General features: G+C 54.7%; 1 protein-coding gene and 1 non-coding gene across 2 annotated transcripts in view; both read right to left on the reverse strand.

Moving 5' to 3' along the window:
- Positions 1-2,582: 2,582 nt before the first annotated feature.
- trnae-uuc (transfer RNA glutamic acid (anticodon UUC)) lies at positions 2,583-2,654 on the reverse strand. Its single transcript has one exon. It is a non-coding gene; the product is annotated as a tRNA-Glu (tRNA).
- Positions 2,655-12,820: 10,166 nt separating this feature from the next.
- Positions 12,821-26,008, reverse strand: part of LOC139241275 (calcium/calmodulin-dependent protein kinase type 1-like) — a gene marked incomplete at its 5' end in the record, with an annotated part of 69,452 nt that continues 56,264 nt past the window's right edge. The window contains 2 exons of the mRNA XM_070869924.1: positions 12,821-13,546; positions 15,077-15,179. Coding sequence (XP_070726025.1) covers positions 15,093-15,179 — 87 coding nt within the window. The remainder of the gene's footprint in view (positions 13,547-15,076; positions 15,180-26,008) is intronic.

The following is a 26,008-nucleotide window of genomic DNA, read 5'->3' on the forward strand; positions in this document are numbered from 1 at the left end:
CCTCAGACTGGGAGGGGGAACTGCAGCTCAGCACTCACAGCGCCGTGGGTGGGCGGGAGGGGGAACTGCAGCTCCTGGGTCACAGCGCCACCTCAATCTGGGAGACGGAATTGCAGCTCATCAATCACAGCGCCGCCTCAGGCCGGTAGGGGCAACTGCAGCTGCTATGTCACAGCGCCGCCTGAGGCTGGGAGGCGGAACTACAGCACCTGGGTTAGAGCGCCACTGGTGGGCGGGAGGGGTAATTGCAGCTCGGGGCTCACAGCGCCATCTCAGTCTGGGAGGGGCAACGGCAGCACATCACCCACAGCGCCCCCTCAATCTGGGAGGGGGAATTACAGCTGCTGGGTCATAGCGCCACAGGTGGCCTGCAGGGGGCATTGCAGCTCCTGGGTTAGAGCGCCGCCAGTGGAAGGGAGGGGGAATTGCAGCTGTTCAGTGATAGCGCCACCTTAGGCCTGGAAGGGCAACTGCAGCTCAGCAGAAAATAGGTGCAGGAGTCGGCCATTCGGCCCTCCGAGCCTGCACCACCATTCAATAAGATCATGGCTGATCATTCCCTCAGTATCCCTTTCCTGCTTTCTCTCCATACCCCTCGATCCCTTTAGCCGTAAGGGCCACATCTAACTCCCTTTTGATAATAGCGCCACCTCAGGCCCGGAGGGGCAATTGCAGCTTCCTCGTTTAGAGCGCCACCCGTGGCTGGGAGGGGGCAATGGCAGCGCCCCAGAGACAGCAAGGCCGCCAGGTGGTAGGGAGGAGGAATTGCAGCATCTGGGTCACAGCGCCCCCCAGCGGCCCAGAGCAGGAATCGCAGCTTCCTCAGGTGATAGCGCCACCAGGCGGCAGGCAGCAGGAAATGCTCCAATGGGGAGATTGCAGCGCCCCCTGGCGGCGGAGATGAGGAGACACAGGTGGTTTTTCAGCAGGTTCTGCTCCTCCTGGTGGTTTGATGGCACTGAGTTCCCAATCCCCCGCCTGGCCAGGTCGTCCTCAGAGAACCATAGACTCACACCGCACAGGAGGATCCCATTGGGCCCCTGGAGCCCGCGCTGTGCTGGCTCTGTGACAGAGCGACCCCAATCAGTCCCACACTCCCCCCCCCTGCCCTTTCCCCACAGCCCCGGCACATTTTCCCCCTTCAGGTATTTATCCAATTCCCGGTTTGAAAGTTACGATTGAATCTGCTCCCACCGAGCTTTCAGGCAGCGCGTTCCCGATCACAACAACTCGCTGCGTAAACACATTCTCCCCATCTCCCCCTCTGGTTCCATCGCCGATTATCGTCAATCTGTGTCCCTCTGGTTACCCGACCCTCCTGCCCCCGGGAACAGGTTCTCCCGATCCACTCGATCAAAACTCTTTATGGTTTCAAAGGATAATGGGAGACAATGGTTACTCATTCTTTTTGTTCATCCACAGTCACTAGAATGATACCAGGGCTTCGAGGGTTAAATCCCGAGGACAGGTTGCACACACTGAGCTTATAATCCCTCGAGCTCTGGAGCCTTGAGCACAAAACTTCAGACTAACACACCAAGGCAGTACTGAGGGAGTGCCGCACTGTCAGAGGGGCGGTACTGAGGGAGCCCCGCACTGTCGGAGGGGCAGTACTGAGGGAGTGCCGCACTGTCAGAGGGGCGGTACTGAGGGAGCCCCGCACTGTCGGAGGGGCGGTACTGAGGGAGCCCCGCACTGTCGGAGGGGCGGTACTGAGGGAGCACTGCACTGTCGGAGGGGCGGTACTGAGGGAGCGCCGCACTGTCGGAGGGGCAGTACTGAGGGAGTGCTGCACTGTTGGAGGGGCAGTACTGAGGGAGCCCCGCACTGTCGGAGGGGCAGTACTGAGGGAGCCCCGCACTGTCGGAGGGGCGGTACTGAGGGAGCCCCGCACTGTCGGAGGGGCGGTACTGAGGGAGCCCCGCACTGTTGGAGGGGCAGTACTGAGGGAGCCCTGCACTGTCGGAGGGGCTGTCTTTCGGGATGAGACATTAAACCCGAGGCCCCTGCCTGCCCTCTTGGGTGTACGTAAAAGATCCCACTGTACTATTGGAAGAAGAGCGGGGTGGGGGGGGGGTCTCTTTTTATTTAATAATAAGTTAAAAATGTCTTTTTGATATTAAAAAAGTTTTAACAATTTCTCGTTAAGTTAAAAATATCTATTTGATATTAAAAGTTAAAGATATCTTTTTGATAATTACATTTGATAATCATTTCTAGTTAAGATTTAAAAAGTTTAAAATGTATATTTAATACAAAAATGTTTATTTGATATTAAAAGTTTAAAATGTATATTTAATATAAAAATGTCCATTTGATATTAAAAGTTTAAAATGTATATTTAATATAAAAATGTTTATTTGATATTAAAAGTTTAAAATGTATATTTAATATAAAAATGTCCATTTGATATTAAAAGTTTGAAATGTGTATTTAACATTGTAACCATCCCATTAAAGGCTAAAAAAGGTATAAATTTTTATTAAACCCTTAAAAAAAATACCATTTTCTAAACAATGTAAAACTTTGATTGAGTTTGAAAAGTTTGAGACGTCCACCTGCAGGTTGGGACAAAAGGAGGTTTCCCATACCGGGAGTCGAACCCGGGCCGCCTGGGTGAAAACCAGGAATCCTAACCGCTAGACCATATGGGAAGTCGAATATCTAGGTGGCGCAGGCGCTATACGAGGCTGCGCGGCGGCATACGCAACTTTACCTGCCCTCTGACCTGCCACTTGTAGTTTTCTAACCCGCCGCCTCCCATTGCGGGCATGCGCCGTGCGGCAGCTGGCGGACTACAACTCCCATGGGGTGCCGCGTGCGCATGCGCAGAGGCCAGGACCCACACTGGACCGCCCGCCACCTCCTATTTTGCGGCTGCGCACTGCCGCCGCCGACATCCAACTGCCGTCAGCGTCGGAGACACGCATGCGCAGCGTCGACGGCGGGCCAATTTGCCCTCCCCAGAATGCACTGCGCGGGCCAACTTGACCACAAATCACCAAATGCCTCAATTTGTCGCCTTTCTCTCAAATAGGGTCTGAGGAGGTGAAGGGGGAGGGGGCGGGGATCTCCGAGACTTCATTATTCCCGACGTTCTACCCGACGTAAACTAGAGGTGATCCAAGACTGGGCGGCCCCCGTGTCCTAACTCACACCCAGTCCCACTCACCCATCACCCCCTGTGCTCACTGACCCCGTGTCCTAACTCGCACCCAGTCCCGCTCACCCATCACCCCCTGTGCTCACTGACCCCGTGTCCTAACTCGCACCCAGTCCCACTCACCCATCACCCCCTGTGCTCACTGACCCCGTGTCCTAACTCGCACCCAGTCCCACTCACCCATCACCCCCTGTGCTCACTGCCCCGTGTCCTAACTCACACCCAGTCCCACTCACCCATCACCCCCTGTGCTCACTGCCCCGTATCCCAACTCACACCCAGTCCCACTCACCCATCACCCCCTGTGCTCACTGCCCCGTGTCCTAACTCACACCCAGTCCCACTCACCCATCACCCCCTGTGCTCACTGCCCCGTGTCCTAACTCACACCCAGTCCCACTCACCCATCACCCCCTGTGCTCACTGACCCCGTGTCCTAACTCACACCCAGTCCCACTCACCCATCACCCCCTGTGCTCACTGCCCCGTATCCCAACTCACACCCAGTCCCACTCACCCATCACCCCCTGTGCTCACTGACCCCGTGTCCTAACTCACACCCAGTCCCACTCACCCATCACCCCCTGTGCTCACTGCCACGTGTCCCAACTCACACCGAGTCCCACTCACCCATCGCCCCCTGTGCTCACTGACCCCGTGTCCTAACTCACACCCAGTCCCACTCACCCATCACCCCCTGTGCTCACTGATCCCGTGTCCTAACTCGCACCCAGTCCCACTCACCCATCACCCCCTGTGCCCCGTGTCCCAACTCACACCCAGTCCCACTCACCCATCACCCCCTGTGCTCACTGCCCCGTGTCCTAACTCACACCCAGTCCCACTCACCCATCACCCCCTGTGCTCACTGACCCCGTGTCCTAACTCACACCCAGTCCCACTCACCCATCACCCCCTGTGCTCACTGACCCCGTGTCCTAACTCACACCCAGTCCCACTCACCCATCACCCCCTGTGCTCACTGACCCGTGTCCTAACTCACACCCAGTCCCACTCACCCATCACCCCCTGTGCTCACTGACCCAGTGTCCTAACTCGCACCCAGTCCCACTCACCCATCACCCCCTGTGCTCACTGACCCCGTGTCCTAACTCTCACCCAGTCCCACTCACCCATCACCCCCTGTGCTCACTGACCCCGTGTCCTAACTCGCACCCAGTCCCACTCACCCATCACCCCCTGTGCTCACTGACCCCGTGTCCTACCTCACACCCAGTCCCACTCACCCATCACCCCCTGTGCTCACTGACCCCGTGTCCTAACTCGCACCCAGTCCCGCTCACCCATCACCCCCTATGCTCACTGACCCCGTGTCCTAACTCGCACCCAGTCCCACTCACCCATCACCCCCTGTGCTCACTGCCCCGTGTCCTAACTCACACCCAGTCCCGCTCACCCATCACCCTCTGTGCTCACTGACCCCGTGTCCTAACTCACACCCAGTCCCGCTCACCCATCACCCTCTGTGCTCACTGACCCCGTGTCCTAACTCACACCCAGTCCCACTCACCCATCACCCTCTGTGCTCACTGACCCCGTGTCCTAACTCACACCCAGTCCCGCTCACCCATCACCCTCTGTGCTCACTGACCCCGTGTCCTAACTCACACCCAGTCCCACTCACCCATCACCCCCTGTGCTCACTGCCCTGTGTCCTAACTCACACCCAGTCCCACTCACCCATCACCCCCTGTGCTCACTGACCCCGTGTCCTAACTCACACCCAGTCCCACTCACCCATCACCCCCTGTGCCCCGTGTCCTAACTCGCACCGAGTCCCACTCACCCATCACCCCCTGTGCTCGCTGCCCCGTGTCCTAACTCGCACCCAGTCCCACTCACCCATCACCCCCTGTGCTCGCTGCCCCCGTGTCCTAACTCGCACCCAGTCCCACTCACCCATCACCCACTGTGCTCACTGACCCCGTGTCCTAACTCACACTCAGTCCCACTCACCCATCACCCCTTGTGCTCACTGCCCCGTGTCCTAACTCGCACCCAGTCCCACTCACCCATCACCCCCTGTGCTCACTGACCCGTGTCCTAACTCACACCCAGTCCCGCTCACCCATCACCCCCTGTGCTCACTGACCCGTGTCCTAACTCGCACCCAGTGCCACTCACCCATCACCCCCTGTGCTCACTGACCCCGTGTCCTAACTCACACCCAGTCCCACTGACCCATCACCCCCTGTGCTCACTGACCCCGCGTCCTAACTCGCACCCAGTCCCACTCACCCATCACCCCCTGTGCTCACTGACCCCGTGTCCTAACTCGCACCCAGTCCCGCTCACCCATCACCCCCTGTGCTCACTGACCGTGTCCTAACTCGCACCCAGTCCCGCTCACCCATCACCCCCTGTGCCCCGTGTCCTAACTCACACCCAGTCCCGCTCACCCATCACCCCCTGTGCTCACTGACCCCGTGTCCTAACTCGCACCCAGTCCCACTCACCCATCACTCCCTGTGCTCACTGACCCCGTGTCCTAACTCGCACTCAGTCCCACTCACCCATCACCCCCTGTGCTCACTGCCCCGTGTCCTAACTCGCACCCAGTCCCAGTCACCCATCACACCCTGTGCTCACTGCCCCGTGTCCTAACTCGCACCCAGTCCCACTCACCCATCACCCCCTGTGCTCACTGACCCCGTGTCCTAACTCACACCCAGTCCCACTCACCCATCACCCCCTGTGCTCACTGACCCCGTGTCTTAACTCGCACCCAGTCCCGCTCACCCATCACCCCCTGTGCTCACTGACCCCGTGTCCTAACTCGCAACCAGTCCCGCTCACCCATCACCCCCTGTGCTCACTGACCCCGTGTCCTAACTCGCACCCAGTCCCGCTCACCCATCACCCCCTGTGCTCACTGACCCCGTGTCCTAAATCGCACCCAGTCCCACTCACCCATCACCCCCTGTGCTCACTGACCTGTGTCCTAACTCACACCGAGTCCCACTCACCCATCACCCCCTGTGCTCGCTGCCCCGTGTTCTAACTCACACCGAGTCCCACTCACCCATCACCCCCTGTGCTCGCTGCCCCGTGTCCTAACTCGCACCCAGTCCCATTCACCCATCACCCCCTGTGCTCACTGCCCCGTGTCCTAACTCACACCCAGTCCCACTGACCCATCACCCCCTGTGCTCACTGACCCCGCGTCCTAACTCGCACCCAGTCCCACTCACCCATCACCCCCTGTGCTCACTGACCCCGTGTCCTAACTCGCACCCAGTCCCGCTCACCCATCACCCCCTGTGCTCACTGACCGTGTCCTAACTCGCACCCAGTCCCGCTCACCCATCACCCCCTGTGCCCCGTGTCCTAACTCACACCCAGTCCCGCTCACCCATCACCCCCTGTGCTCACTGACCCCGTGTCCTAACTCGCACCCAGTCCCACTCACCCATCACCCCCTGTGCTCACTGACCCCGTGTCCTAACTCGCACTCAGTCCCACTCACCCATCACCCCCTGTGCTCACTGCCCCGTGTCCTAACTCGCACCCAGTCCCAGTCACCCATCACACCCTGTGCTCACTGCCCCGTGTCCTAACTCGCACCCAGTCCCACTCACCCATCACCCCCTGTGCTCACTGACCCCGTGTCCTAACTCACACCCAGTCCCACTCACCCATCACCCCCTGTGCTCACTGACCCCGTGTCTTAACTCGCACCCAGTCCCGCTCACCCATCACCCCCTGTGCTCACTGACCCCGTGTCCTAACTCGCACCCAGTCCCGCTCACCCATCACCCCCTGTGCTCACTGACCCCGTGTCCTAACTCGCACCCAGTCCCACTCACCCATCACCCCCTGTGCTCACTGACCCCGTGTCCTAACTCACACCCAGTCCCACTCACCCATCACCCCCTGTGCTCACTGACCCCATGTCCTAACTCACACCCAGTCCCGCTCACCCATCACCCCCTGTGCTCACTGCCCCGTGTCCTAACTCACACCCAGTCCCACTCACCCATCACCCCCTGTGCCCCGTGTCCTAACTCACACCCAGTCCCGCTCACCCATCACCCCCTGTGCTCACTGACCCCGTGTCCTAACTCGCACCCAGTCCCACTCACCCATCACCCCCTGTGCTCACTGACCCCGTGTCCTAACTCGCACTCAGTCCCACTCACCCATCACCCCCTGTGCTCACTGCCCCGTGTCCTAACTCGCACCCAGTCCCAGTCACCCATCACACCCTGTGCTCACTGCCCCGTGTCCTAACTCGCACCCAGTCCCATTCACCCATCACCCCCTGTGCTCACTGCCCCGTGTCCTAACTCACACCCAGTCCCACTCACCCATCACCCCCTGTGCTCACTGACCCCGTGTCCTAACTCACACTCAGTCCCACTCACCCATCACCCCCTGTGCTCACTGACCCGTGTCCTAACTCACACCGAGTCCCACTCACCCATCACCCCCTGTGCTCACTGCCCCGTGTCCTAACTCGCACCGAGTCCCACTCACCCATCACCCCCTGTGCTCACTGCCCCGTGTCCTAACTCACACCCAGTCCCACTCACCCATCACCCCCTGTGCTCACTGACCCCGTGTCCTAACTCACACTCAGTCCCACTCACCCATCACCCCCTGTGCTCACTGACCCGTGTCCTAACTCACACCCAGTCCCGCTCACCCATCACCCCCTGTGCTCACTGACCCGTGTCCTAACTCGCACCCAGTGCCACTCACCCATCACCCCCTGTGCTCACTGACCCCGTGTCCTAACTCACACCCAGTCCCACTGACCCATCACCCCCTGTGCTCACTGACCCCGTGTCCTAACTCACACCCAGTCCCGCTCACCCATCACCCGCTGTGCTCACTGACTTACATTGGCTCCCGGTTAAGCAACGCCTCGATTTCAAAATTCTCATCCTTGTTTACAAATCCCTCCATGGCCCCTGCACCCTCCCTATCTCTGTAACCCCCTCCAGCCCCTACACCCCTCCCTATCTCTGTAACCCCCTCCAGCCCCTACACCCCTCCCTATCTCTGTAACCCCCTCCAGCCCCTACACCCCTCCCTATCTATTTAACCCCCTCCAGTCCCTGTTACAGGTGGTACAGACATTTGTCGAGGGAAGGGGTGGGAGCGGCTGGTTTGCCGAGCGCTCCTTCCGCTGCCTGCGCTTGGCCTCTTCATGCTCTTTGCGTTGAGACTCGAGGTGCTCAGCGCCCTCCCGGATGCACTCCCTCCACTTCGGGCGGACTGGTCTTTGGGCCCAGGGACTCCCAGGTGTCGGTGGGGATGTTGCACTTTATCAGGGAGGCTTTGAGGGTGGTCCCTTGTAACGTTTCCTCTGCCCACCTTTGGCTCGTTCACCATGAAGGAGTTCCGAGTAGAGCGCTTGCTTTGGGAGTCTCGTGTCGTCACAGTCTAAGGATAAGGGGTAAGCCATTTAGGACCGAGATGCGGAGAAACTTCTTCACCCAGAGAGTGGTGAACCTGTGGAATTCTCTACCACAGGAAGTTGTTGAGCCCAATTCACTAAATATATTCAAAAAGGAGTTAGATGTAGCCCTTACTACTCGGGGGATCAAGGGGTATGGTGAGAAAGCAGGAATGGGGTACTGAAGTTGCATGTTCAGCCATGAACTCATTGAATGGCGGTGCAGGCTAGAAGGGCCGAATGGCCTGCTCCTGCACCTATTTTCTAAGTTTCTATCTGGCATGCGGACAATGTGGCCCTGCCCAGCGGAGCTGGTCGAGTGTGGTCAGTGCTTCGATGCTGGGGATGTTGGGCCTGGTCGAGGACGCTAACGTTGGTGCGTCTGTCCTCCCGGGGGATTTGCAGGATCTTGCGGAGACATCGTTGGTGGTATTTCTCCAGCGACTTGAGGTGTCTACTGTACATGGTCCATGTCTCTGAGCCATACAGGAGGGCGGGTATCACTACAGCCCTGTAGACCATGAGCTGGGGGTGAGGTGTCTACTGTACATGGTCCGTGTCTCTGAGCCATACAGGAGGGCGGGTATCACTACAGCCCTGTAGACCATGAGCTCGGGGTAGATTTGAGAGCCTGATGGCGGAGAGGCGCTGTTGGCATGGATACACAACCTCATCTCTCTCACCTGGAGGGAGGAGAGCATGCCGGGAGATCTCGGAGATGCAGTGATTGTGACCATTCGGTAACTGCAGGGGAATCTCTCAGCTACCAGCCACTGGGAAAGTTATCGCTCGAGTTCTCCTCAACCGTCCTCTCCCTGTGGCCGAGGAGCTCCTCCCGGAGTCGCAGTGCGGGTTTCATCCCCTACGGGGAACAACGGACATGATCTTTGCAGCCCGACAGCTGCAGGAAAAATGCAGGGAGCAGTGCCAGCCTTAACCCTGGCCTTCTTCGATCTTACAAAGGCCTTTCACATTGTCAGCCGCGAGGGTCTATGAAGCGTCCTCCTCCGCTTCGGAGGCCCCCAAAAGTTTGTCACCATCCTCCGCCTGCTCCACGATGACATGCAGGCCGTGATCCTTACCCACGGATCCATCACAGACCCAATCCTCGCCGGACCGGGGTCAAACAGGGCTGTGTCATCGCCCCAACCCTCGTCTCAATCTTCTTGACTATACTCAACGACTGAGCCTCTGGGGCAGAGAGTTCCAAAGATTCACCTCCCTCCGAGTGAAGAAATTCCTCCTCATCTCAGTCCTAAATGGCCGAGCCCTTATCCTGAGACTGTGTGACCCCTGGTTCTAGACTCCCCAGCCCCGGGGGGAAACATCCTCCCTGCATCTACCCTGTCAATCCCCCTCACAATTCCCTCTCATTCATCTAAACTCCAGAGTATCAGCCCAATCTACTCAATCTCTCCTCCTAGGACAACCCTCCTTAAACCTCTCCGCCTCTCTCTCCTCCTTTAAGACGCCGCAGTAAACTCACTTCCGAGCTTTCGCAATATCTCCTTGTGTGTCTCGCTGTCTGATTTGGCCTGATTTGCGATCTGGTGAAGCACCATGGGACATTTCGCTACGTTGAAGGCGTTATATAAAGGCAGGTTGTTGTTGTATCCACGGTCCCTTTGGCCACTGATGTTGCTGCCCCTCCGACACGACCCACCATCCTGTGTCTGCACCAACCCCTCACACAATCTGTGCCCCCAAAGGCCAATATTGAGATTTTCAAGACTGCGATTGATACATTTTTGCTGGCCCAGGGATACGGAGCCAAGGTGGGTGAATGGAGTTCAGATATACATCGACCAGTGTCTCATTGAATAGCGGAGCTAGCTCGAGGGGCTGAACGGCCTCCTCCTGTCCCTAATGTAACAGGCTCGAGGGGCTGAACGGCCTCCTCCTGTCCCTAATGTAACTCTCTGGGCACAGTCAAAATCCTTACTATTTCTTTAGTAATATTGGTTGAGGGATAAATATTGTTTCCAGGACACCGGGGAGAACTCACCTCCGACAGGTACAGCACGGGGTTCGATACAGGGTAAAGCTCCCTCTACACTGTCCCATCAAACACTCCCAGGGCAGGTACAGGGGGTTAGATACAGAGTAAAGCTCCCTCTACACTTTCCCATCAAACACTGGCAGGGCAGGTACAGGGGGTTAGATACAGAGTAAAGCTCCCTCTACACTGTCCCATCAAACACTCCCAGGGCAGGTACAGGGGGTTAGATAGAGTAAAGCTCCCTCTACACTGTCTCATCAAACACTCCCAGGGCAGGTACAGGGGGTTAGATACAGAGTAAAGCTCCCCTACACTGTCCCATCAAACACTCCCAGGGCAGGTACAGGGGGTTAGATACAGAGTAAAGCTCCCTCTACACTGTCCCATCAAACACTCCCAGGGCAGGTACAGGGGGTTAGATACAGAGTAAAGCTCCCTCTACACTGTCCCATCAAACACTCCCAGGGCAGGTACAGCACGGGGTTAGATACAGAGTAAAGCTCCCTCTACACTGTCCCATCAAACACTCCCAGGGCAGGTACAGGGGGTTAGATACAGAGTAAAGCTCCCTCTACACTGTCCCATCAAACACTCCCAGGGCAGGTACAGGGGGTTAGATACAGAGTAAAGCTCCCTCTACACTGTCCCCATCAAACACTCCCAGGGCAGGTACAGGGGGTTAGATACAGAGTAAAGCTCCCTCTACACTGTCCCATCAAACACTCCCAGGGCAGGTACAAGGGGTTAGATACAGAGTAAAGCTCCCTCTACACTGTCCCATCAAACACTCCCAGGACAGGCCCAGGACAGACCACGAAAGAGGCGACGGTTTCAGAGATTGTTGCACTTTTTAATGAAAGTCTCCTTTGCGTCGGAAATGATCTCAAACCGTTTCCCGTCCAACATCAAGTGAGAGCATGCGGGATGGGCGAGGGCAGAGCCTCACTGGACAGGGGCACGACAGGATGTGGTTTGCATGCTGCTAACATTTCCCCAAACGGGCGAAAGATCCGTCTCCGGGCCGAGGTTAGGCTTCAACGTCCTCGCGCGCCCTCCTCCGTTCCCGCGGCAACCGCCCTTCCCCCACCGGCCGCCGCCGGTGGACGATGTCGTCTGTCGAATCCCGCTGTCCGCGAGCTGGTGATGTCACCCGGTGGGTACGGCGAGCGTGGAGAGGAGCGGGCGTCTCGAGTGGGCGGGCAACGATGGGGGCGGCGATGGCGTTCGGCTTTAAGAGGGGAGGGGAGGGCGGGGGGGGGTGGAGGGGTTTATGGGTTTGAACCCTCCCCTCCCCTCCACTCTCCTCCTCTGCCCGTTCCCTCCTCGGTCTTACTCGGGCCACCTCGTTATTCGAGCGCGATAAAATGGCGACATATCGAAGCCTGCTGTAGGCCCCGTTCAGCCCTCGCCAACGTGGCTGGAGTCGGAACCCCCTCAACCACCCTCTTCCTCCCCCCCCCCCAATCACCTCCAGCATCACCTCAATCCGGAAACCTGTAGCCCTCCCTGAGCAGTCACGGTCCACCTCAGCAAGATGGCGATGGCCTCTGGGCGAGAGTGGGGGGCCCATTCTCCCTCCCTCCATGTTTGATCACATCCTCCCCTCCTTTCTCAATCTCCTTGCTCCCAAACGGCCCCCCCCCCCTCTGCTTCCCTTCCCCCCGGCCAAACACGAGCGGCGTGACGGCATCAATTGCCCCCCCACCCCGCTCTTCTCCCGTCTCCACGGCAACCACCAACATGGCCGCTTCCCCCTCGACGGCCGGCTGACATTGGAGCTGAGCGGGAGAGTTTGGGAGGGGCCAACCTGGGCTTTCTCTTCTCGGGAGGGGGGGAGAATGGACCCAACCAGCTTTCTGGTCCTTCCCCACCGCCGCGCTCCTTCGCTGAACTCCGCCCAGCCGCCATCCGTTCCTCTCCATTTCCGCCAACCTCAACACCCCTCCCCCCCGCCCTGCACCCCTCACGCCCCTCCACCCTCCTCCCTCCTTTCCCTCTCGGACTCGTGTTGAGGGTGTACGACTTCTAGTGACACCACCTCCCCAGCCGCCTCCCCCCCAGGCACCAGCCAAACAGCGGCGGTCGGGACTATTCGACTGCAGGAGGAGACGGGTAGATGGGAGGCTGCAGCCGAACTCTCCCCCACCGCCCCCCCCACCCCCCACTCCACCCCCCACTCCACCCCCCACTCCACCCCCCCTCACTCCACCCCCCCACTTGTCCCACAGCCTGCCCTTTCAACCGGACAACACTCGGGAACAACCTCGACAGGCTCCCTCACCCACTCCATCACCGGGCACTGAGGCCAATTGTGAGGCCTTCCTGCCCCCACCCCACAGGAAATCGCTCTGACCCGGGGCGGGGGGGAGGGGGGAGGGAAGGCAGGCTCCGGAACATTCCTGATCCAAAGGACACGCCTCGACCAACGACGCACTTAACCATCCGGGCCAGCGGGGGGAGGTGGGGGCGCCATTAGCTCAAGATGGACGCAGCAGAGTCGGATTCTTGGCGGGCCGCCCGACAGGCCGGGGGGGGAGGTGGGGGGCAGTGGAGACAGAATTGGCGGCACATCCATCGCCCGCGGCAGTCAGCCATCTTGTTCACGACGGCAGTCCGACAACAGGCGCCAGACAAGATGGCGGCATGTGTCCTGTCGGTGGGGCGGGGGAGGGGGGATGGGGGAGGGGTGCCGCCCGGGATCCGTCGGAGGGCCATGCGAGGGTGAGGCACGAGAGTGGGGGAGGGGAAAGATGGTGGCCGCGTGGGACACGGTTGGGCGAAAGCGAGCATGCCGACAATACGAGAGTGGACACAACTTGAGACAACACGGCAGGCCGTGTCACGGGGCGGGGGAGGGGGGGCGCTCACCGTCACTGGGGGAGGGAGGGGGCAGGGGTGAGGGGTCGCTGGAATGGGGCAGGGGTCAGTAGGGGGGGTCACAGTACAGGCCGCAACACACCAGCTAGAAACAGAACAGAGACACGGTTACCAGAGAATCGCAAACATTTACAGCGCGGGAGGAGGCCGTTCGGCCCATCGTGTCCACGTTGTGCCGGCCGACCAAGAGCCATCCCGGCCTAATCCCACTTTCCCGCTCTGGGTCCGTAGGCCTGTGGGTTACGGCACTTCGAGCACACGTCCAAATGTGGTGAGGGTTTCTGCCTCTACCCCCCTTTCAGGCAGCGAGTTCCCCCCCCAGACCCCCACCGCCCTCTGGTGGAAGACATTTCCCCTCAAATCCCCTCGAAACCTCCCCCCAATTACTTCAATCTCTGCCCCCTGGTTGTTGGCCCCTCTGCCAAGGGAAACAGGTCCGTCCTATCCACTCTATCCAGGCCCCTCATCATGTTATACACCTCAATCAGGTCTCCCCTCAGCCTCCTCTGTTCCAAAGAAAACAACCCCAGCCTATCCAATCTTTCCACATCGCTAAAATTCTCCAGTCCCGGCAACATCCTGGTAAATCCCCTCTGTACCCTCTCCAGTGCAACATCCTGGTAAATCTCCTCTGTACCCTCTCCAGTGCAACATCCTGGTAAATCTCCTCTGTACCCTCTCCAGTGCAATCAGATCCTTCCTGTAATGTGGTGACCAGAACTGCACGCAGTACTCCAGCTGTTGCCTAATACAGTTTAAGCATAACCTCCCCTGCTCTTGTATTCTATGCCTCAGCCAATAAAGGCAAGTATTCCATGTGCATTCTTAACCACCTCATCCACCTGGCCTGCCAACTTCAGGGATCTGTGGACCTGCACTCCCAGGTCCCTCTGTCCCTCTACTCAATGGAGCACATAGAAGTTCAAAACATAATAACATCAGACACAGGAGCAGGAGTCGGCCATTCGGCCCCTCAAGCCCGCTCCGCCATCCAATCAGATCGCGGCTGATCCGATCTTGGGCTCAGCTCCACTTCCCCGCCCACCCCTTCACTCCCATATCGCTCAAAAATCTGTCTATCTCCACCTTAAATATATTCAATGACCCAGCCCCCCACAGCTCTCTGGGGCAGAGAATTCCACAGATTCACCGGAAGACATTCCTCCTCATCCCCATCCTAAATGGGCAGCCCCTTATTCTGAGACTGTGTGCCCCCTAGTTCTAGATTCCCCCCACGAGGGGGAAACATCCTCTCTGCATCCACCCTGTCCAGCCCCCTCAGAATCTGATACATTTCAATAAGATCACCTCTCATTCTTCTAAACTCCAATGGGTACAGGCCCAACCTACTCAACCTTTCCTCATAAGTCAACCCCCTCATCCCCGGAATCAACCGAGTGAACCTTCTCTGAACTGCCTCCAAAGCAAGTATATCCTTTCGTAAATACGGAGACCAGAACTGCACACAGTACTCCAGGTGTGGCCTCACCAATACCCTGTATAACTGGAGCAAGACTTCCCTGCTTTTATACTCCATCCCCTTTGCAATAAAGGCCATCTGATTGGTCCCTCATCTGATTGGTCACTACTCCCTCAATGAACAAAATTACCTCACCTGATTGGTCCTGGCCTTATGTGCTCATCGACGCCTCTTCATCCCCACCGCCAACTGGCAGCTTACACATGTGACGCACGACAGCAGTGGCATTGAATGCACGCTGCAACACACAATGCATCTCGTTACACTCCATGCAGCTCACAGTGAGGGGTGTGGGGTATATCAGTGTTACAGTGAGGGGTGTGGGGTATATCAGTGTTACAGTGAGGGGTGTGGGGTATATCAGTGTTACAGTGAGGGGTGTGGGGTATATCGGTGTTACAGTGAGGGGTGTGGGGTATATCGGTGTTACAGTGAGGGGTGTGGGGTATATCAGTGTTACAGTGAGGGGTGTGGGGTATATCAGTGTTACAGTGAGGGGTGTGGGGTATATCAGTGTTACAGTGAGGGGTGTGGGGTATATCAGTGTGTTACAGTGAGGGGTGTGGGGTATATCAGTGTTACAGTGAGGGGTGTGGGGTATATCAGTGTTACAGTGAGTGGTGTGGAGTATATCAGTGTTACAGTGAGGGGTGTGGGGTATATCAGTGTTACAGTGAGGGGTGTGGGGTATATCGGTGTTACAGTGAGGGGTGTGGGGTATATCAGTGTTACAGTGAGGTGTGTGGGGTATATCGGTGTTACAGTGAGGGGTGTGGGGTATATCAGTGTTACAGTGAGGGGTGTGGGGTATATCGGTGTTACAGTGAGGGGTGTGGGGTATATCGGTGTTACAGTGAGGGGTGTGGGGTATATCGGTGTTACAGTGAGGGGTGTGGGGTATATCAGTGTTACAGTGAGGGGTGTGGAGTATATCAGTGTTACAGTGAGGGGTGTGGGGTATATCAGTGTTACAGTGAGGGGTGTGGGGTATATCAGTGTTACAGTGAGGGGGTGTGGGGTATATCAGTGTTACAGTGAGGGGTGTGGGGTATATCAGTGTTACAGTGAGGGGTGTGGGGTATATCGGTGTTACAGTGAGGGGTGTGGGGTATATCAGTGTTACAGTGAGGGGTGTGGGGTATATCAGTGTTACAGTGAGGGGTGTGGGGTATATCAGTGTGTTACAGTGAGGGGTGTGGGGTATATCGGTGTTACAGTGAGGGGTGTGGGGTATATCAGTGTGTTACAGTGAGGGGTGTGGGGTATATCAGTGTTACAGTGAGGGGTGTGGGGTATATCAGTGTTACAGTGAGTGGTGTGGGGTATATCAGTGTTACAGTGAGGGGTGTGGGTATATCAGTGTTACAGTGAGGGGTGTGGGATATATCAGTGTTACAGTGAGGGGTGTGGGATATATCAGTGTTACAGTGAGGGGTGTGGGGTATATCAGTGTTACAGTGAGGGGTGTGGGGTATATCAGTGTTACAGTGAGGGGTGTGGGGTATATCAGTGTTACAGTGAGGGGTGTGGGGTATATCAGTGTTACAGTGAGGGGTGTGGAGTATATCAGTGTTACAGTGAGGGGTGTGGGGTATATCAGTGTTACAGTGAGGGGTGTGGGGTATATCAGTGTTACAGTGAGGGGTGTGGGGTATATCAGTGTTACAGTGAGGGGTGTGGGATATATCAGTGTGTTACAGTGAGGGGTGTGGGGTATATCAGTGTTACAGTGAGTGGTGTGGAGTATATCAGTGTTACAGTGAGGGGTGTGGGGTATATCAATGTTACAGTGAGGGGTGTGGGGTATATCGGTGTTACAGTGAGGGGTGTGGGGTATATCAGTGTTACAGTGAGGGGTGTGGGGTATATCAGTGTTACAGTGAGGGGTGTGGGGTATATCAGTGTTACAGTGAGGGGTGTGGGGTATATCAGTGTTACAGTGAGGGGTGTGGTGTATATCAGTGTTACAGTGAGGGGTGTGGGGTATATCAGTGTTACAGTGAGGGGTGTGTGATATATCAGTGTTACAGTGAGGGGTGTGGAGTATATCAGTGTTACAGTGAGGGGTGTGGGGTATATCAGTGTTACAGTGAGGGGTGTGGGGTATATCGGTGTTACAGTGAGGGGTGTGGGGTATATCAGTGTTACAGTGAGGTGTGTGGGGTATATCGGTGTTACAGTGAGGGGTGTGGGGTATATCAGTGTTACAGTGAGGGGTGTGGGGTATATCGGTGTTACAGTGAGGGGTGTGGGGTATATCGGTGTTACAGTGAGGGGTGTGGGGTATATCGGTGTTACAGTGAGGGGTGTGGGGTATATCAGTGTTACAGTGAGGGGTGTGGAGTATATCAGTGTTACAGTGAGGGGTGTGGGGTATATCAGTGTTACAGTGAGGGGTGTGGGGTATATCAGTGTTACAGTGAGGGGGTGTGGGGTATATCAGTGTTACAGTGAGGGGTGTGGGGTATATCAGTGTTACAGTGAGGGGTGTGGGGTATATCGGTGTTACAGTGAGGGGTGTGGGGTATATCAGTGTTACAGTGAGGGGTGTGGGGTATATCAGTGTTACAGTGAGGGGTGTGGGGTATATCAGTGTGTTACAGTGAGGGGTGTGGGGTATATCGGTGTTACAGTGAGGGGTGTGGGGTATATCAGTGTGTTACAGTGAGGGGTGTGGGGTATATCAGTGTTACAGTGAGGGGTGTGGGGTATATCAGTGTTACAGTGAGTGGTGTGGGGTATATCAGTGTTACAGTGAGGGGTGTGGGTATATCAGTGTTACAGTGAGGGGTGTGGGATATATCAGTGTTACAGTGAGGGGTGTGGGATATATCAGTGTTACAGTGAGGGGTGTGGGGTATATCAGTGTTACAGTGAGGGGTGTGGGGTATATCAGTGTTACAGTGAGGGGTGTGGGGTATATCAGTGTTACAGTGAGGGGTGTGGGGTATATCAGTGTTACAGTGAGGGGTGTGGAGTATATCAGTGTTACAGTGAGGGGTGTGGGGTATATCAGTGTTACAGTGAGGGGTGTGGGGTATATCAGTGTTACAGTGAGGGGTGTGGGGTATATCAGTGTTACAGTGAGGGGTGTGGGATATATCAGTGTGTTACAGTGAGGGGTGTGGGGTATATCAGTGTTACAGTGAGTGGTGTGGAGTATATCAGTGTTACAGTGAGGGGTGTGGGGTATATCAATGTTACAGTGAGGGGTGTGGGGTATATCGGTGTTACAGTGAGGGGTGTGGGGTATATCAGTGTTACAGTGAGGGGTGTGGGGTATATCAGTGTTACAGTGAGGGGTGTGGGGTATATCAGTGTTACAGTGAGGGGTGTGGGGTATATCAGTGTTACAGTGAGGGGTGTGGTGTATATCAGTGTTACAGTGAGGGGTGTGGGGTATATCAGTGTTACAGTGAGGGGTGTGTGATATATCAGTGTTACAGTGAGGGGTGTGGAGTATATCAGTGTTACAGTGAGGGGTGTGGAGTATATCAGTGTTACAGCGAGGGGTGTGGGGTATATCGGTGTTACAGTGAGGGGTGTGGTGTATATCAGTGTTACAGTGAGGGGTGTGGGGTATATCAGTGTTACAGTGAGGGGTGTGGGGTATATCAGTGTTACAGTGAGGGGTGTGGTGTATATCAGTGTTACAGTGAGGGGTGTGGGGTATATCGGTGTTACAGTGAGGGGTGTGGGGTATATCAGTGTTACAGTGAGGGGTGTGGAGTATATCAGTGTTACAGCGAGGGGTGTGGGGTATATCGGTGTTACAGTGAGGGGTGTGGGGTATATCAGTGTTACAGTGAGGGGTGTGGGGTATATCAGTGTTACAGTGAGGGGTGTAGGGTATATCAGTGTTACAGTGAGGGGTGTGGGATATATCAGTGTTACAGTGAGGGGTGTAGGGTATATCAGTGTTACAGTGAGGGGTGTGGGGTATATCAGTGTTACAGTGAGGGGTGTGGGGTATATCAGTGTTACAGTGAGGGGTGTAGGGTATATCAGTGTTACAGTGAGGGGTGTGGGAGAGATCAGTGTGTTACAGTGAGGGGTGTGATGTATATCAGTGTTACAGTGAGGGGTGTGGGGTATATCAGTGTTACAGTGAGGGGTGTGGGGTATATCAGTGTGTTACAATGAGGGGTGTGGGATATATCAGTGTGTTACAGTGAGGGGTGTGGGGTATATCAGTGTTACAGTGAGGCGTGTGGGGTATATCAGTGTTACAGTGAGGGGTGTGGAATATATCAGTGTTACAGTGAGGGGTGTCGGGTATATCGGTGTTACAGTGAGGGGTGTGGGGTATATCAGTGTTACAGTGAAGGGTGTGGGGTATATCAGTTTTACAGTGAGGGGTGTGGGGTATATCAGTGTTACAGTAAGGTATGTGAGGTATATCAGTGTTAGAGTGAGGGGTGTGGGGTATATCAGTGTTACAGTGAGGGGTGTGGGGTATTTCGGTGTTACAGTGAGGGGTGTGGGGTATATCAGTGTTACAGTGAGGGGTTTCGGGTATATCAGTGTTACAGTGAGGGGTGTGGGGTATATCGGTGTTACAGTGAGGGGTGTGGGGTAGATCAGTGTTACAGTGAGGGGTGTGGGGTATATCAGTGTTACAGTGAGGGGTGTGGGGTCTATCAGTGTTACAGTGAGGGGTGTGGTGTATATCAGTGTTACAGTGAGGGGTGTGGGGTATATCGGTGTTACAGTGAGGGGAGTGGGGTATATCAGTGTTACAGTGAGGGGTGTGGTGTATATCAGTGTTACAGTGAGGGGTGTGGGGTATATCAGTGTTACAGTGAGGGTGTGTGATATATCAGTGTTACAGTGAGGGGTGTGGGGTGTATCGGTGTTACAGTGAGGGGTGTGGGGTATATCAGTGTTACAGTGAGGGGTGTGGGATATATCAGTGTTACAGTGAGGGGTGTGGGGTATATCAGTGTTACAGTGAGGGGTGTGGGGTATATCAGTGTTACAGTGAGGGGTGTGGGGTATATCATTGTTACAGTGAGCGGTGTGGGTTATATCAGTGTTACAGTGAGGGGTGTGGGGTATATCAGTGTTACAGTGAGGGGTGTGGGGTATATCAGTGTTACAGTGAGGGGTGTGGGGTATATCAGTGTTACAGTGAGCGGTGTGGGTTATATCAGTGTTACAGTGAGGGGTGTGGGGTATATCAGTGTTACAGTGAGGGGTGTGGGGTATATCAGTGTCACAGTGAGTGGTGTGGGGTATATCGGTGTTACAGTGAGTGGTGTGGGGTATATCGGTGTTACAGTGAGGGGTGTGAGGTATATCAGTGTTACAGTGAGGGGTGTGGGGTATATCAGTGTCACAGTGAGTGGTGTGGGGTATATCGGTGTTACAGTGAGTGGTGTGGGGTATATCGGTGTTACAGTGAGGGGTGTGGGGTATATCAGTGTTACAGTGAGGGGTGTGGGGTATATCAGTGTTACAGTGAGGGGTGTGGGGTATATCAGTGTTACAGTGAGGGGTGTGGGGTATATCAGTGTTACAGTGAGGGGTGTGGGGTATATCGGTGTTGCAGTGAGGGGTGTGGGGTATATCGGTGTTACAGTGAGGGGTGCGGGGTATATCGGTGTTACAGAGAGGGGTGTGGAGTATATCAGTGTTACAGTGAGGGGTGTGGGGTATATCAGTGTTACAGTGAGGGGTGCGGGGTATATCAGTGTTACAGTGAGGGGTGTGGGGTACATCAGTGTTACAGTGAGGGGTGTGGGGTATATCAGTGTTACAGTGAGGGGTGTGGGGTATATCAGTGTTACAGTGAGGGGTGTGGGGTATATCAGTGTCACAGTGAGTGGTGTGGGGTATATCGGTGTTACAGTGAGTGGTGTGGGGTATATCGGTGTTACAGTGAGTGGTGTGGGGTATATCGGTGTTACAGTGAGGGGTGTGAGGTATATCAGTGTTACAGTGAGGGGTGTGGGGTATATCAGTGTCACAGTGAGTGGTGTGGGGTATATCGGTGTTACAGTGAGTGGTGTGGGGTATATCGGTGTTACAGTGAGGGGTGTGGGGTATATCAGTGTTACAGTGAGGGGTGTGGGGTATATCAGTGTTACAGTGAGGGGTGTGGGGTATATCAGTGTTACAGTGAGGGGTGTGGGGTATATCAGTGTTACAGTGAGGGGTGTGGGGTATATCGGTGTTGCAGTGAGGGGTGTGGGGTATATCGGTGTTACAGTGAGGGGTGCGGGGTATATCGGTGTTACAGAGAGGGGTGTGGAGTATATCAGTGTTACAGTGAGGGGTGTGGGGTATATCAGTGTTACAGTGAGGGGTGCGGGGTATATCAGTGTTACAGTGAGGGGTGTGGGGTACATCAGTGTTACAGTGAGGGGTGTGGGGTATATCAGTGTTACAGTGAGGGGTGTGGGGTATATCAGTGTTACAGTGAGGGGTGTGGGGTATATCATTGTCACAGTGAGTGGTGTGGGGTATATCGGTGTTACAGTGAGTGGTGTGGGGTATATCGGTGTTACAGTGAGGGGTGTGGGGTATATCGGTGTTACAGTGAGCGGTGTGGAATATATCAGTGTTACAGTGACGGATGTGAGGTATATCAGTGTTACAGTGAGGGGTGTAGGGTATATCAGTGTTACAGTGAGGGGTGTGGGGTATATCAGTGTTACAGTGAGGGGTGTGGGGTATATCAGTGTTACAGTGAGGGGTGTGGGGTATATCGGTGTTACAGTGAGGGGTGTGGGGTATATCAGTGTTACAGTGAGGGGTGTGGGGTATATCAGTGTTACAGTGAGGGGTGTGGGGTATATCAGTGTTACAGTGAGGGGTGTGAGGTATATCAGTGTTACAGTGAGGGGTGTGGGGTATATCAGTGTTACAGTGAGGGGTGTGGTGTATATCAGTGTTACAGTGAGGGGTGTGGGGTATATCAGTGTTACAGTGAGGGGTGTAGGGTATATCAGTGTTACAGTGAGGGGTGTGGGATATATCAGTGTTACAGTGAGGGGTGTAGGGTATATCAGTGTTACAGTGAGGGGTGTGGGGTATATCAGTGTTACAGTGAGGGGTGTGGGGTATATCAGTGTTACAGTGAGGGGTGTAGGGTATATCAGTGTTACAGTGAGGGGTGTGGGAGAGATCAGTGTGTTACAGTGAGGGGTGTGGGGTATATCAGTGTTACAGTGAGGGGTGTGGGGTATATCAGTGTTACAGTGAGGGGTGTGGGATATATCAGTGTGTTACAGTGAGGGGTGTGGGGTATATCAGTGTTACAGTGAGGCGTGTGGGGTATATCAGTGTTACAGTGAGGGGTGTGGAATATATCAGTGTTACAGTGAGGGGTGTCGGGTATATCGGTGTTACAGTGAGGGGTGTGGGGTATATCAGTGTTACAGTGAGGGGTGTGGAATATATCAGTGTTACAGTGAGGGGTGTCGGGTATATCGGTGTTACAGTGAGGGGTGTGGGGTATATCAGTGTTACAGTGAGGGGTGTGGGATATATCAGTGTGTTACAGTGAGGGGTGTGGGGTATATCGGTGTTACAGTGAGGGGTGTGGGGTATATCAGTGTTACAGTGAAGGGTGTGGGGTATATCAGTTTTACAGTGAGGGGTGTGGGGTATATCAGTGTTACAGTAAGGTATGTGAGGTATATCAGTGTTAGAGTGAGGGGTGTGGGGTATATCAGTGTTACAGTGAGGGGTGTGGGGTATTTCGGTGTTACAGTGAGGGGTGTGGGGTATATCAGTGTTACAGTGAGGGGTTTCGGGTATATCAGTGTTACAGTGAGGGGTGTGGGGTATATCGGTGTTACAGTGAGGGGTGTGGGGTAGATCAGTGTTACAGTGAGGGGAGTGGGGTATATCAGTGTTACAGTGAGGGGTGTGGTGTATATCAGTGTTACAGTGAGGGGTGTGGGGTATATCAGTGTTACAGTGAGGGTGTGTGATATATCAGTGTTACAGTGAGGGGTGTGGGGTGTATCGGTGTTACAGTGAGGGGTGTGGGGTATATCAGTGTTACAGTGAGGGGTGTGGGATATATCAGTGTTACAGTGAGGGGTGCGGGGTATATCAGTGTTACAGTGAGTGGTGCGGGGTATATAAGTGTTACAGTGAGGGGTGCGGGGTATATCAGTGTTACAGTGAGGGGTGTGGGGTATATCAGTGTTACAGTGAGGGGTGTGGGGTATATCAGTGTGTTACAGTGAGGGATGTGGGGTATATCAGTGTTACAGTGAGAGGTGTGGGGTATATCAGTGTTACAGTGAGGGGTGTGGGGTATATCAGTGTTACAGTGAGGGGTGTGGGGTATATCAGTGTTACAGTGAGTGGTGTGGGGTATATCAGTATTACAGTGAGGGGTGTGGGGTATATCAGTGTTACAGTGAGGGGTGTGGGGTATATCAGTGTTACAGTGAGGGGTGTGGGGTATATCAGTGTGTTACAGTGAGGGGTGTGGGGTATATCATTGTTACAGTGAGAGGTGTGGGGTATATCAGTGTTACAGTGAGGGGTGTGGGGTATATCAGTGTTACAGTGAGGGGTGTGGGGTATATCAGTGTTACAGTGAGGGGTGTGGGGTATATCAGTGTTACAGTGAGCGGTGTGGGTTATATCAGTGTTACAGTGAGGGGTGTGGGGTATATCAGTGTTACAGTGAGGGGTGTGGGGTATATCAGTGTCACAGTGAGTGGTGTGGGGTATATCGGTGTTACAGTGAGTGGTGTGGGGTATATCGGTGTTACAGTGAGGGGTGTGGGGTATATCAGTGTTACAGTGAGCGGTGTGGAATATATCAGTGTTGCAGTGAGGGGTGTTGTGTATATCAGTGTTACAGTGAGGGGTGTGGGGTATATCAGTGTTACAGTGAGGGGTGTGGAGTATATCAGTGTTACAGTGAGGGGTGTGGGGTATATCAGTGTTACAGTGAGGGGTGTGGGGTATATCAGTGTTACAGTGAGGGGTGTGGGGTATATCAGTGTTACAGTGAGGGGTGTGGGGTATATCAGTGTTACAGTGAGGGGTGTGGGGTATATCAGTGTTACAGTGAGGGGTGTGGGGTATATCAGTGTTACAGTGAGGGGTGTGGGGTATATCAGTGTTACAGTGAGGGGTGTGGGGTATATCAGTGTTACAGTGAGGGTTGTGGGGTATATCAGTGTTACAGTGAGGGGTGTGGGGTATATCAGTGTCACAGTGAGTGGTGTGGGGTATATCGGTGTTACAGTGAGTGGTGTGGGCTATATCGGTGTTACAGTGAGGGGTGTGGGGTATATCGGTGTTACAGTGAGCGGTGTGGAATATATCAGTGTTACAGTGAGGGGTGTGAGGTATATCAGTGTTACAGTGAGGGGTGTAGGGTATATCAGTGTTACAGTGAGGGGTGTGGGGTATATCAGTGTTACAGTGAGGGGTGTAGGGTATATCAGTGTTACAGTGAGGGGTGTGGGGTATATCAGTGTTACAGTGAGGGGTGTGGGGTATATCAGTGTTACAGTGAGGGGTGTGGGGTATATCAGTGTTACAGTGAGGGGTGTGGGGTATATCGGTGTTGCAGTGAGGGGTGTTGGGTATATCGGTGTTACAGTGAGGGGTGCGGGGTATATCGGTGTTACAGAGAGGGGTGTGGAGTATATCAGTGTTACAGTGGGGTATATCAGTGTTACAGTGAGGGGTGCGGGGTATATCAGTGTTACAGTGAGGGGTGTGGGGTACATCAGTGTTACAGTGAGGGGTGTGGGGTATATCAGTGTTACAGTGAGGGGTGTGGGGTATATCAGTGTTACAGTGAGGGGTGTGGGGTATATCAGTGTCACAGTGAGTGGTGTGGGGTATATCGGTGTTACAGTGAGTGGTGTGGGGTATATCGGTGTTACAGTGAGGGGTGTGGGGTATATCGGTGTTACAGTGAGCGGTGTGGAATATATCAGTGTTACAGTGAGGGATATGAGGTATATCAGTGTTACAGTGAGGGGTGTAGGGTATATCAGTGTTACAGTGAGGGGTGTGGGGTATATCAGTGTTACAGTGAGGGGTGTGGGGTATATCAGTGTTACAGTGAGGGGTGTGGGGTATATCAGTGTTACAGTGAGGGGTGTGGGGTATATCAGTGTTACAGTGAGGGGTGTGGGGTGTATCGGTGTTACAGTGAGGGGTGTGGGGTATATCAGTGTTACAGTGAGGGGTGTGGGGTATATCAGTGTTACAGTGAAGGGAGTAGGTATATCAGTGTTACAGTGAGGGGTGTGGGAGAGATCAGTGTGTTACAGTGAGGGGTGTGGGGTATATCAGTGTTACAGTGAGGGGTGTGGGGTATATCAGTGTTACAGTGAGGGGTGTGGGGTATATCAGTGTGTTACAGTGAGGGGTGTGGGATATATCAGTGTGTTACAGTGAGGGGTGTGGGGTATATCAGTGTTACAGTGAGGCGTGTGGGGTATATCAGTGTTACAGTGAGGGGTGTGGAATATATCAGTGTTACAGTGAGGGGTGTCGGGTATATCGGTGTTACAGTGAGGGGTGTGGGGTATATCAGTGTTACAGTGAGGGGTGTGGGATATATCAGTGTGTTACAGTGAGGGGTGTGGGGTATATCGGTGTTACAGTGAGGGGTGTGGGGTATATCAGTGTTACAGTGAGGGGTGTGGGGTATATCGGTGTTGCAGTGAGGGGTGTGGGGTATATCAGTGTTACAGTGAGGGGTGTGGGGTATATCAGTGTTACAGTGAGGGGTGTGGGGTATATCGGTGTTGCAGTGAGGGGTGTGGGGTATATCAGTGTTACAGTGAGGGGTGTGGGGTATATCGGTGTTGCAGTGAGGGGTGTGGGGTATATCGGTGTTACAGTGAGGGGTGCGGGGTATATCGGTGTTACAGAGAGGGGTGTGGGGTATATCAGTGTTACAGTGAGGGGTGTGGGGTATATCGGTGTTACAGTGAGGGGTGTGGGGTATATCAGTGTTACAGTGAGGGGTGTAGGGTATATCAGTGTTACAGTGAGGGGTGTGGGGTATATCAGTGTTACAGTGAGGGGTGTGGGGTATATCAGTGTTACAGTGAGGGGTGTAGGGTATAT

This window comes from Pristiophorus japonicus, unplaced genomic scaffold (genome assembly GCF_044704955.1).
Source record: "Pristiophorus japonicus isolate sPriJap1 unplaced genomic scaffold, sPriJap1.hap1 HAP1_SCAFFOLD_1026, whole genome shotgun sequence".
Lineage (NCBI taxonomy): Eukaryota > Metazoa > Chordata > Chondrichthyes > Pristiophoridae > Pristiophorus > Pristiophorus japonicus.